The sequence below is a fragment of the Camelus ferus genome, chromosome 30 (assembly GCF_009834535.1).
Source record: "Camelus ferus isolate YT-003-E chromosome 30, BCGSAC_Cfer_1.0, whole genome shotgun sequence".
Classification (NCBI taxonomy): Eukaryota; Metazoa; Chordata; class Mammalia; order Artiodactyla; family Camelidae; genus Camelus; species Camelus ferus.
In genome coordinates this window covers 22228340-22241302 of record NC_045725.1, presented here as the reverse complement: position 1 = coordinate 22241302, position 12963 = coordinate 22228340, and the positions used below count along the sequence as shown (strand labels likewise).

The 12963-nt window shown below is 39.6% G+C and overlaps 1 protein-coding gene across 1 annotated transcript in view; it reads right to left on the bottom strand.

Moving 5' to 3' along the window:
• Window positions 1–12963, bottom strand: part of MALT1 (MALT1 paracaspase) — a 49541-nt gene that overhangs the window by 30673 nt on the left and 5905 nt on the right. The window contains 4 exon segments of the mRNA XM_032470442.1: window positions 132–310; window positions 1777–1939; window positions 5746–5867; window positions 10992–11158. Of these exon segments, the coding sequence (XP_032326333.1) occupies window positions 132–310; window positions 1777–1939; window positions 5746–5867; window positions 10992–11158 (631 nt within the window).

Genomic DNA, 12963 nt, shown 5'->3' with positions numbered 1-12963 from the left:
GAAAAAAATACTGAAAATACTAAAACAGCCCCCAAAATAATGAATTTTAATATTCACTTTAATTTTCAACTGTACTATTTATTTTTCATTAACCCCCTCCCCCAAATTCCCCCACAAAACCAACTTCCTACCATGTATAGCTTTTTTGTCTCGTGTGTTAGTGGTGATTCATTTTTGAACCACTGGTAGTGAGGAATGGGGCTTCCGACAGCAACACACTGTAAGATCAATGTGCTGCCAGGCGTCAGCTTTTGGGACCTCGGCTCAACACAGATTTGCAACTTGGATTCAGAGATGACATCCAAACTTCCTTAAATTAAAAGAAAAATATCATTGAACATAAATAGGTTTAAAATTTTAAAAAGTCCTTTTTAATTAAAAAAAAGTTTAAGTTCACCTTTCATTTTTTAAATCATCTTTAACAGTGTCTCCCAAACAATATTTCATAAAACCATAGCACTTCTAGAACTATTACGAGATGTTCTGTGGATAAGAAGATGCTATGGCCAAATAAGTTTAGTACATTCTGGGTTAAACGTTTAACAGATTTTTTTAATTGCAGGACTTCTCAAAGCTTTAAAATATCAGCACACATCAAGTATTTAAGAGGGGAATATAGTTCAAGTGGTTTCTAAATGTGTTTGGCCACAGAGTCTTCTCAGTGGGAGCAGATGACGTACTAACATCTTGAGTGATGCTCATGATCAAAACAGAAGCTCTACGTTCTGCTGTTTGAAGTTGCTTTCTTAAAATGAGTTTTGTTATTAGCACTGAATAAATATGGATGGGTTACCACTAGCGTCTCTTCCCAAGGCAGAGATCAGACAGCATTATTTATGGAGTGTTAATCTGCTACTCTTTAAGGTCCTTGAGGACAGAGGGCTTGTCAATGTGATGCAATAACAGTGAATGAAGCTCAGTGTCCAGCACATTGCAGGTGATCAATAATACTTGTTGAATGAAAAAAATTCCATTTATAAACATATTAAAGTTCATTACATGCACAGAAATAGTCTAGAGAAATATAAATCACTCTCTTACTTAATCATGACTATTTCCAGAGACTTTATTCAAGTGTAGGAAAAGCTAATTTGAGAGAAAAATGGAAGACAGATTGGACAGACAGATTGGCAACCAAGTCTATTTCCCTCACCTTCTTTTGTCTGGCAAAAATGACAAGTATGGTTGCTGACTGTGTGTGAGAATAAATACAATAATAGCTGATGGCTACTCTTTAGAGTACAGCGGGTGTTTCTTCATCAGTACTAGCTATTGGACTAAAAAGATGGATGGCAAAGGGTAGAAAAGTAGTTGAGTGGAATGCTTCATTGCAGTGAATGACATACTTATATGCCCTTTCATGCCAACATCAACTCTATAGATTGTTTTTATTCCATGACACAATTTTTTAGCAGTAATACAGTAGTTTGGGAAATTGAGCAAGACTGCATTAGATATCTTTTCTCCTCCAAAACCAGAGACCACAACATTCAAATTCATGAATGGTGGCAAGTCTGAAGAGGTCAGCAGCAGGGCCAGGCTGAGAAGGGATATGTCATCCTAAGACACCTGCATAGCAGTCTGTCTGTCTGTCTATCCAGCCAGTCATCCAGAAAAAGAATCAAAGCACAACAGGATAAAAATCTTAATGCCTGGTGACATTATACTGGTTGAAGTACATATATGAGTACTATTTTTGGTACTCTGAAATTATTTAAAAGTAAACATTTAAAATAGAATAAGGCAATTCCCATCCCAACATTCAACGTAATTTACCACTTCGGAAGCTTTCTGTTACTTCTGTGACATCGCACACATCCAGCTGAGACCACTGGCTAAATTCAAAGGTGAAATTATTATTAACTCGACAGACATAAAAGCCTGCATCTTTCACATGCACTGTGTTAAAAATAAGTTCGGAGGCATTTCCATTTGGAATCTGTGAAAGAGTAAGAGGATAAAAGTGAATGTCTCATCAAAACACACCTTACTAAAATCTCCTGTGCAAAATGTATGATTTCTTTGGAGCTTGGAAAAGTGTATCTTCTTCCTCAAGTTCTAAAATATTTGTTACTTAAAAAACAGTAATATTTTGAGTAACTTAGGACTGAAGTCTAGAAATCCAGTCTTTTTAAAAATCTGTTAACCAGAGAACAAGGTTCTCTCCCGTAACTTCTAAAAACTCACTAACAGAAAAGTTTCTATTTTGTCATTTAAAACTGTTTGATCATTAGTATTTAAAGACTCTAAAACTGCAACATTTAGAAGCTAAGCAGCTGTACAACAGGACCAACACCATGATGGAGTGGACATCACAGTGAGTGAATTAGGCTTGGCTGTTAATTTCAGTTCCAACCAAATTAGCTGTTGAGTACACGAGCAAGTTATTCTACCTCAAGACTCCATTTTCTCATCTGCAAAATTCCATAACAGGATAGATCCCTTGGCCAATATACTTCTTTCAAGGTCTGGGCGGAGAAGGGCCATGGGAAGCGTATCAGTGATGGGAAAGAAGGACCATGCAAGCGATTCCCAAGTTTCTCCTCCTGAGCTTTGCTCACCACATCGAGGTTTCTTTCACTTTGGCTGCTCGCATCCATTTATCAGCACCAGCCAACTCGGGCATACTTCCAAAGGGCTTAGTCAAGTGCCTCGTGATATTACATTAGCTCCCTTGCAAAGTACTTTAACGAGATCTCCTTCTCCAAACCCCAACTGAATTCCACTCTATCCTCTCTCAGAACCTGCACCAGAGCAAGAGCATTTTGCTGAATTATCTGACAGCTGGGATGGCAGGCTGCCCTTGGCCCTGCCTGACCATCCTCCTGCGCTGACCTACCAAGTTCATTTTCCTACTAGGCTATTAATGCGTACATTCTCTCCTCAACCTCCTGCAACCCTGCTTCTCTCAGCCACTGACTACAGACAGAAACTCTCTTTTCCAGCCACCAAATCACAAACCTCTCTGTGCCTATTCATAAGTGCTCTCTTCTCTCCTGTTAAAATGGAAAATGTCTTCCTAACAAAGGCTACCTAGGCTTGGAATCTGTGAGGAATCCTAGCCACTCAGAAGCCTGAGTTGCTATGAAGATTAGTTCAAGCTGAAGGCGTTTGGGATTTAACAGATGCAGAAAGAAGCTCTCTCAGAGCTTCCCTTATCTGACCAAAAAGCAGAAACTTCTAGGAGATGAGGCTGCCATAAATTCCTGCTCCAGGGTGGCTTTTACTCCCAGGAAGGAGACCAAGAGTAAATCCATCATAAATCCCCTCTCCAGGGGAGTTTTTACAGCCATGAAGAAGATAGAAATACCACTTACACCTGCATGAATAAATATTATCATAGACTTTATCTCCTATTTATTCTCCTAGAACCCTAATATATTTCCTAAAGAAACCTATTTGTTCTTCCCACAGAGGCCTTTATTTTCCCTTTTCCTCTAACTTTAACCACTCATGGAGCTACTTTTTTTTGTAATTTCCCATATGAAGAAACTTTCTCTTGTTAACCTGGTTTGTCAGTTAATTTACAGGCCCCCAGGGACTAAACATGAGAGGTTGGAGGAAAAGCTTTTCCTCTCCAACAATCCAATCCTCTGTGACCTCGCTCCTGCAATTTTTCTCTCTGTTTTAGCATCTATTTCTCACTTTTACTGTCTCACTCTTAAAAATATACTCTAGTACCTTGTATCTTAAACAAAAAAAGTCCCAAATATACCTTCATTGACCCCTGCACTTCTCAGCAGCACTGAAAATGCTGACCACCCCTTTCTTTTTGAAATGCTTCCCCAGGGGCTTCCTACCACCCTCTTCTGGTTTTCCTTTTATCTCTCTTGTCAAGTCTTCTTAGTCTCTCTACTGGTTCCTCCATTTACACAAACTTTCAATACTGTCTCCTGAGATATCCAAGCTAACTAGCTAGATTCATTTAGATAGCTAGTAGGCATTTCAAACATAACATGTCTAAAACCAAACTCCTGATTTTTCACCCTGAATCTCTTCCTCTCCCAGTCTTCAACACCTCAGTATATAAAATGACCCCAAATGCTCAAGTAAAAAATCTAGGGGTCACCCTTGAGCTCTCTTCCTTTTCCCTCATGCTCCACATCTAACTGCCAAGTTGGATGAACTGTCTCTAAAATAAACTGACTTAGGCATTTTGATCCACCTCCACCACCATGTCCTAGGTCCATGTAACCACTATGTCTGGTCTGGCGTAGGCATTAGATAACTGGTCTTCCTGCTTTGCTCTCTGCCTCCCCTCAAGCAGCAAGGTGGTGTTACATAAATCCTCTCATGTTACTTCTCCTGCCTAAGACCTGTAGTGGCTTCTCACTTTCTATCACCCTGTTTATTTTCTTCATAGCTGCTCTTAACTCAGAATTATCTCATTTGCTCACTGTCTCTCCCCAGTGGAGGTGGCAGGGCCCCTGGGTGTCAGTGCTTCCTTATTGTGGCCTGGCACAAAACATGTGGCCAAGAAGCAGTCATTAAATGACTATCTCCTGAACCAGACCTATGAATGTAAGAGTGGTTTGACAAAACTCAACTTGTAAGAGCTTTAAAATCCATTACAACTCTTTGAATCTCTGACGTACTCCCCAACCCCTACCTTCCTACCCTTCTCAAACAGGACATGGTATACTTAATGCTGGTAGGTTTTGTCCATTATTTCTCCCTCAAAAGGTGTTTTGTTAAAATGAAAGCAACTTTGCAATTGAGAAAATATGGTAAAATTCACTTTAGTTGCCATCTCTCGAAAGCCGAGGCACACAAGACATCCTATTAACTTCTCACAACCGCTGGTGATAGGAATTCGAGATGCTACGGACCGTCAGGGATCAGCCTGTGCCGCATCACCGCCCACTTGCAGCCCCATTACTACACTTCGCAGCTGCCCTGCCTCACCTGTGTGTGTGCGACGGAAACTAGAAATTGGACAAATCCACACGTTTCTTCTAAGGCACAGGGTAATCCCATCAAAGGAAAGAGCATCATCTCAGAACAGCTTTTCAACTTAGTTTCAGACTTGCAAATAGAGTCTTACTCGAGTTTGGAAGAAAGTTTAGTTATTTGACTAACAAGTTGAAAAGAATGATCGAATTTCAAGGTAGGATCCAAGTGGGATGGGAGGAGAGAGATGCCTGCCAAAGTGGGGCACGATGTGGGCCAGACCACGGAGAACTCCCCAGCGGCAGAGTGGCTCAGAGAACATTTACGAAAAGAGAATTCAACATGCAGCTTTAAATTCTTTGTTGGGTGGTGCCGGGATGCAATCGTTCCACAAAAGGAATAAACGTCCCTCTCTACCGACCTGAATGTGACTTCAGAATCTACTACAAAAGCTTAAATCTTTTGATATAACTGTTATGTGGTATGTTTACTACATAATAATACTAAATAATACTGCATTAGCGTTCCATGTTGCTTTGAAAATCCTTCAGTTGAAGATTTTGGTTGGAATACAATCTGTTGTAAAGAATTCTGCACAGAAATGCTACAATGTACTGGCGATGCTTCATGCTCATTAACACTGTTGCTCCAAGTACTCCCGATTTTCCACAATTTTCAGAATAGAGAACTGATTTTATTACTGCTTACCAAAATAATGATTATTGAATACTTCAGTAGTAACACAGATCCTTTAACAAGATTTCTGAAAACACACTGAAGACAATAATGCCATTTAATTTTCTATCTTTCTCTCTTCTCATGACAGAGGAATTAAAAGACAATAAAAAAATTTACCTCTTTATTCATTTTGAACCATTGATACTGTACAAAAGGATGTCCAGTTGCCCGGCAACACAATTTCACGAACTGTCCAGCCAAGACTGCCTTGGATTCTGGGTTTACAGTGATCTTTATTCCTTCAAAAAAAAAAAAAAAAAGTTACATAAAGGCACTAGAAGAGGGGTTTTCCTTCTTTATGTTTCTGAAATCAAAAAAAAAGAAATATTTTGGAAATAACCGGCATATTCATCCTTGTTATAAACCACCCATTCACATCTCCTTCGCCATCAGGTTATGGGGGCATGAGTTCCAGGCTCTGTAAAACCAGGAGGAAAGAAACTCACCTGCAGAAGACTTTGATCTACTGTACTTCTCCACGATTAGGGGAGAAAATTGTTTGCTATATTTATTCAGTTCTGAGAAGTATTTTTTCCACATTCTACCACCTCTGAAATCAGGAGGCACGTTATAACAGATGTGTGCAAGCAGCAGTCATAACATTTTCCCAGTGTCAGTGCTGGGAATTCTTGCTCATAAACATTTATATGGTCAGCCCTTCAACTGAGTTAGGTGCAATGTTAAAAAGACAAGTTTGAGTTTAAATGCCACTGAAAATGTCTTCAAAAGACATCTGAATTTCAATCCTATGATTTGGCATTAAAATAAAACTATTTTGTAAGCAGAGAGGCACAGAAACAGAAGCCCACGATATAAATCTGATACGTGTGGTGCAAACATTTCTCATCTGAGAAATGATTACCAGCCTCAAAACTTGGAAAACTTTTGCTAAATACCCTGGAGTCAACAACAGAATATCCACCTCTCCCTCCCACCTCTCTCTGAACCACTTCCTCTGGGGAAGTCGGTCCTCATGCAGAGAGGCCCAAGTGGTAAGGGAAGAAACTCGGGCCTCCTGCCAAAAGCCACGTGTGTGAACCATCTGAGAAGAGGATTATCTGACCCTAGTCAAACCTTCAGGTGGCTGCAGCCCCAGCCCATAGCCTGTCACATCCTGGGAGACCCTGAGCCAAAACCACCCAGCTCCGCCATTCCTGGATTCCCATCCTCAGAAACCATGGGATGATAAGTGGATGCTGTTGTTTAAGTTTTTGGTCTTGGGATAATTTGTTATGCAGCAACTGATAACTGACACAGAAGGAACCAAAGCTAGCAAATTTTACATTTGCCAAGGTTATAATACAAAAACCTGGGTTAGCTGGCTTTTAGGAAGCAAGGAGAAAAGATCATTAAAACTTATAAAACTTAATTTCTGGCACCTATTGTTCCCCCCTGTCATCTATTCTGAACATGATCTCATAGTATTTTTTTCCTCTATAACCCACCAGTCCAAAGAAACAAAATATGATTACCACTGAAGAGGAGATGGTCTAAATAATAGCTATCTTAGTACATGAAAAATACTGAACTTCCTAGGGAGAAAAATAGTATATAAAATACGCCAGAAAGATGCCAAATAAAACCAAAATCCAAAATGAGTAAATATTTATTGCACACCTATTACGTTTGAGGGTCTGGAGAAACCCTAGAAAACCTTGAGTAAATACAGGAGAGCCTGTATCAAAAGAGAATTTAAAACTCTTGCCAAGGAAGAGCTTTCATATTCATTCATCTTTCATGTGGATGCCAAGTTAGCACAGGATGGATGAAGGAACAGTTTTTCTGAATTCTGTAATTCATGTTGGTAGGAAAGTACATGTTGAAATCAGACAATGGGATGAGCTCTCTTAAGCCAGGAAAGTTACAACACTGTATTTTAATGCTTCCATATACCATTCAGCTGCCAGGAGAGACTTACATCACAACTTTAAGATACAAATTCCGATTTTCAAAGTTTAGGTGTGATAAGAGAGAAAAAACTGCAACAACAACAACAGAAAGGAATAAGCACAAATCTGGAAAATACAGGAGTCGTGGCTAAATTGGCTTTAAGATGTGGCTGTCTTAAAGCCATCTCAAAATTAGTGTCCCAAATCCCTCCTGACACAAAAAGAACAAAAGGCTTAAAAGGTTTTTTTTTTAACCCCAGTGATTTTTTTTCTTCCACCTTTACTGTGGTATAATTGACAAATAAAAACTGTATATGTTTAGGGTGTACATGATGATGTAATACACGTATATGTTATGAAATGGTTACCGTGATCAAGTTAATTAACACGCCCGTCAGCTCACATGGGCATCATTTCCCAGCGATTCTTCACGCTAGTCCCATCTTCTGCCACAGCGAGCCCCTTCTGAAGGCAGTGTGTGAGGCAGAGTGCAATGTCTTGTATCATTGCTTGAAAATTTACTGTGGCAAATATTCTCCACTATTACACAGAGACCAGAGACGAGAATGAAGGAAATTAAAAGGCTTTCTTCCCAGAGTGTCTTATACAGAAATGAATGAATTTAGTGGAAAGGGCCCCTATGACCAGGATGTTCTAAAAGCTGCCTCCATGGGAGATAAGAATAAGTGGCTTTTAACAGACATTCAAACTCACAGCCCATACACCTGTCCTGTACCAACAACTGTAGTCTAAGTCTTCAAGAAGCAAGCAAAGACAAGTCTTTATTACTTATTGCTTCAAAGACAGAAAATTGAAAGGCAAAATGTGATTTGGAAACCGCCCTGGGTGAGTAGTAAAGAAAGAAGTCACGATACCTCCCGTGTCTTAACCACACACGTTTCCTTCCTCCCACGTAGCGTGTGTGAAGGGGAACCATGGTCACCTTTAACCACCTTCGTGCAGCGCCCACTAGTCAGAAGGGGCTGAACAAAGTAAGGAAAGAAGAGGGCATGGAGCTATGGAGGGTGAACCAAGGCTCACAAGTGCAAGTGCTGTTTTAAAGGGTGAATGCACAGCTTCCTGGCAAACAAGCCTATTTTCAGATAACATCTGCAGAGAAGTCAGAGGTTACTCGGTTTCCTGTAAGCCAGAGAGAACCCAACTAGGTACGATGGAACGTGAGGATTGTGCTTTCAACACATACCTGTGTAGATCAACAGACTCAAGAGACTAAACAATAAAACTAGAAGTCCGGCTGGAATTACTAAACAGATACATCAGGGTGATTCCTGACCTGACAAAAGGCTTCATCATAGGTTCCCTTTAAGTTATTTTCTCTTACAAGGTACTTAATATAGTGTAATTCACAAACAGCTTTTCCAGGAACAGATCTATCAGATACATTACAGAGCACCTATTTTCAGAGGCCATGAACCAAAAATTTTTTTCCATCAGCTTCCATCTAAAACCGTACCTCAATGTTATTTTGAACATTTCTAAGCTTTTACTGAAAAGCACTCCATAATGTCCTAGAATAAATACCATTCCTCTTCCTCTAACAATTTCCTCCCATTACACAAAAGATGTCAGGTCCATGTCTGTCCCCCTTACAGGTCAGTTTACACTTGCTTCTACTGTGGCTACACCTAGTCTCCGACATCACATCCTCATCCTTCTGTGTTGCCAACTCCCTTCAACACCCTGGCACGGAAACCCATCGTTCCAGACCTCGCTACCACTTCCTTTCTCTCTACTTCTTCCTGAATCTCATTCCCATCTATATTATCTTTGCCTCTTTTCACTTTTTAATATCTGCTTTCAGGAATTTCTGTTGTTCATGAAACAAGAAGCGTCATAAGATGTGGTATTTGAGTACTTTTTAATTTGGCAAGAAGAGAAAAGAATTGAAATCTGTGGGTCAAAGAAGCAATTAAAGTAATAATCTACAACTTCCCAAACAACCCAGAAATTTCCAAGCACTATGGAAATGACATTGAGTTCAGGTCAGGGTCAGTAGATTCTAGTTCTAATCCAAACTTTGTCAATAACCCACTGTGATTCTGGCCAAATGATAACTTCTGGAAATTTCCTTTTCTACATAAATGTGTGCTCATATTTAAAATTTAAATGTTGGTGATAGTACTGTCCCAGGCCTTCAGAGAACTGTGAGGATACAATGTGAAGTAAAGGTATCTTGGAAACTAAACAATAATATTCAACCATCTTTGCTCATCTTAGAGACAACAGAAGTAATAAAAAAATAAAACTGCTATCAGAAATATAACAATGAGCATGTTACAAGGAATTAAGAAAAATGAATTGGTATGAAAAGGGGGTGAGGAAAAAATGGAAAAAGATGCCAGGGAAGAGAAATCTCATGACTCTACCAGTGCATCAGAAATGTACCTGCAGCAAAGCTCTTTTTATACAAGAATGAAATAAAATGCCAGCATCATAAAACTGGAGCAGGAGAGAACCCTGGGATCCATCTAATGAAAACCATGTGTAACCTGGTAATTCTCTCTAAACATCCCCCACTGTCTAGCCTCTGCTCAGCCAGTTCCAGGTCAGAGCGTGACTTCCTTGGCAACCATTTCATGATGGGCATGACTCCAGCTGATAGAGCCTGATGTCTGTACTCAAAATGGTTTCACTTAAAACAAACAAAAACAACTCAGACTGCACATCTGAGATTGGATTTGCAAGGTTACAGATCAGGTAATTGACAGAACACCACCATACCACGTGTCCCTAATTCCCCAACCCCCCTGAGGAAGCAGGTTTGCAGTGCTGCTGCAGGTGACTTGGCTGACATGGTCCCTCCTGCCTGACACCACTGCAGCTGACCAATCCACCCAGAGCTGTGAAAAGGAGGGACTGTTTCCTTTTCCTCACATCTGACCTTGGAAGTGAGCGACCTCACTCAATATTGGTTATTCAGGGGAAAAACAAACAAACATATGGTTGAGTTACTCAACATTCCAAAAGGATCATGTTGGAAAGAAATTTAAACAAACATTTGTCATACTTTATCTCATTCATATACATACATGTAAATAAAAATGTGTATGTTTACTTTTTTGGCTGTACTATTTCAACATAAGTTATAGAAACCTTACCCCTCAACACTTTCACATGTGTCTCCTTGGAATAAAGACATTCTTCTACAGAACTACAGCTCCATCACATGATAATTCCCTGGTATCTAATATGCAGGTTATATTCAAGTTGTTCCAATTGTCCCCAAAATGCCTTTGACAGATGTTTTTTTGAAACACAGGCCAATCTACATTCATGCATTGTGTTTGTTTTTTATGTGTTCTTTCGTCTCAACCTGGAGGGAAAAATGAGGCTCTATATATTTATGTGTTCCAAAAATACTCGACACAATTCATGGGGTCAAATGAGATACAGTCCTCTCAGTGTGTTTCCATGAACTCCTGGAGAGCCTGCTCTGGGGAAGGAAGAACCCACCTGGGGGGCTGAGAAGCTGCAGAACCTCAGTGCGCTCCATGGCCTGCAGGAAGTCGCTCAGCTCCACGACCGTACAGCCCTTCTCCCCCAGCAGCTTCAGTAAACAGAGGCTTGGGCTTCCTTCAGGCTCCAAGACCTTAAGAGAGCACTGCTCCAAGTCTAGAGAACTGAAAAGAACAAATGGTATTCAAGTCAACAGACTGGCTTCAATATGATCTGCCTGCTATACGTTTGGTGCCATCACAGGTGATGTAGAGAATAAACAGCAAGATGTTTACCTTTAATTGGGAATAGGAAAATCAGACACATTTCTCTACTCTTTCTTGTACTTATATAAAGTATAAGATAACCCAAAAGAGAATAGGTCTTTGAGACGTATTGGAAAATTAAAAAACTAACATAAAAAACTGTATATTTTGTACATCTTCGTGTGTAATCATATAAAAAAAAGGAAGATACAGAAGAGTGTACATTCTGTATGATACTACTTTTATTAACAGAAACATGTTTGCCCTAGAGAGGGAACCAGGGGAGCAGAGCTCACGGCTGGACAGTTCACTTTTCTATGTACAGATCTTCCTCCACTTACAATGGGGTCACTTCCCAATAAACCTATTGTTAAGATGAAAACATTGTAAATTGAAAATGCATTTAATACACCTAAACTACGAATACCATAGCTGAGCCTTAAACATGCTCAGAACACTTACATTAGCCTACTGTCGGGCAAAACCATCTAACACAAAGCCTATTTTATAATTAAGAGTTAAAACTTATGTAAGCTACTGGATATTGTACTGAAGGTGACCAGAAGTTGCAGCTCAGCCTCATAATTGGATCGGATCCCATTCTGCCAGCCCCGAAAAGAGTAAAATTTCAAATCTAAGCACACTCTCTAGTGAATGTGTATTGCTTTTGCAACATTGGAAAGTTGGAAAATAGTAACTCGAACCATCCTAAGTCTGGGACCATCTATAAACTTTTTTGTCCCGTCAAGTTTTTTTTTTTTTTTTACCATGTGTTATTTTTTTCAACAATTTTTTAAAAAGACAATCAGTGTTATTGACATTTTAAGTACTTCTAAGTGCCTAGAAATACCCTCACATAGAGCTTAAGTATAGTCTATGGACCAAAACCGTCCAGTCACCTGATTTTGTAAGTGGTTTCATTGGAGCAACGCTCATCCATTGATACAATGACAAATGTGCATGGCTGTTTTCCTGTTCTGACAGCAGAGGTGAGTAGGTAGACAAAGCTGAAAATATTAACTGTTTGGCCTTTTACAGAAAAAGTGTTCTGACCCCTGCCACATGCTGTCTCACTGTCTTTTTGTTAAAACTATTCCTTTTTTAGCATCACTATTTAACAAAGGCAAACATCTCCTTTTCAATGTCATTGTTTTCAGAAATGGTATACGAGGTTAGAAAGACAGGTTAAGATCAGACTGTAGACGGCCATAAATAATGAGACAATCATTTCATAGGAAGGGGAAGTACAATATGAAACATTCAAGAGAAAAAAAATTAAATCAAAACAACAAAACCCAAAAGCCTTCCCAAAGAGACATCATTAGCAACAAAAGCCAAACAAAGCCTTTAGACAATCTCTATGATTTCTGCCAGAATTTGTACCTCATATACTTTTGCAGATACCTCTCTCCCTGTCCTGCCAATTTGAATTATGATCCAATATAAACCCTACCTCCTCCGTAAGGTCCTCCCACACCACACGACTCCACCAAACACGCTTTAGACAGTCTCCTAATGGTGCTCATCTTATATAGCAGAAGTTGGCAAATTTTTCCTGTAAAGTGCCAGAGAGTAAATATTTTTACGCTTTATATGGGCCACAAAGTCTCTGTTGCATATTCTTTTTTGTTTTGTTTTACAATTTTTTAAATACAAAAAAATTCTAGTTCATGAGCTGTATAAAAACAGGCAGGAGCCTGAATGTGGCCCACAGGCTGTTTGCA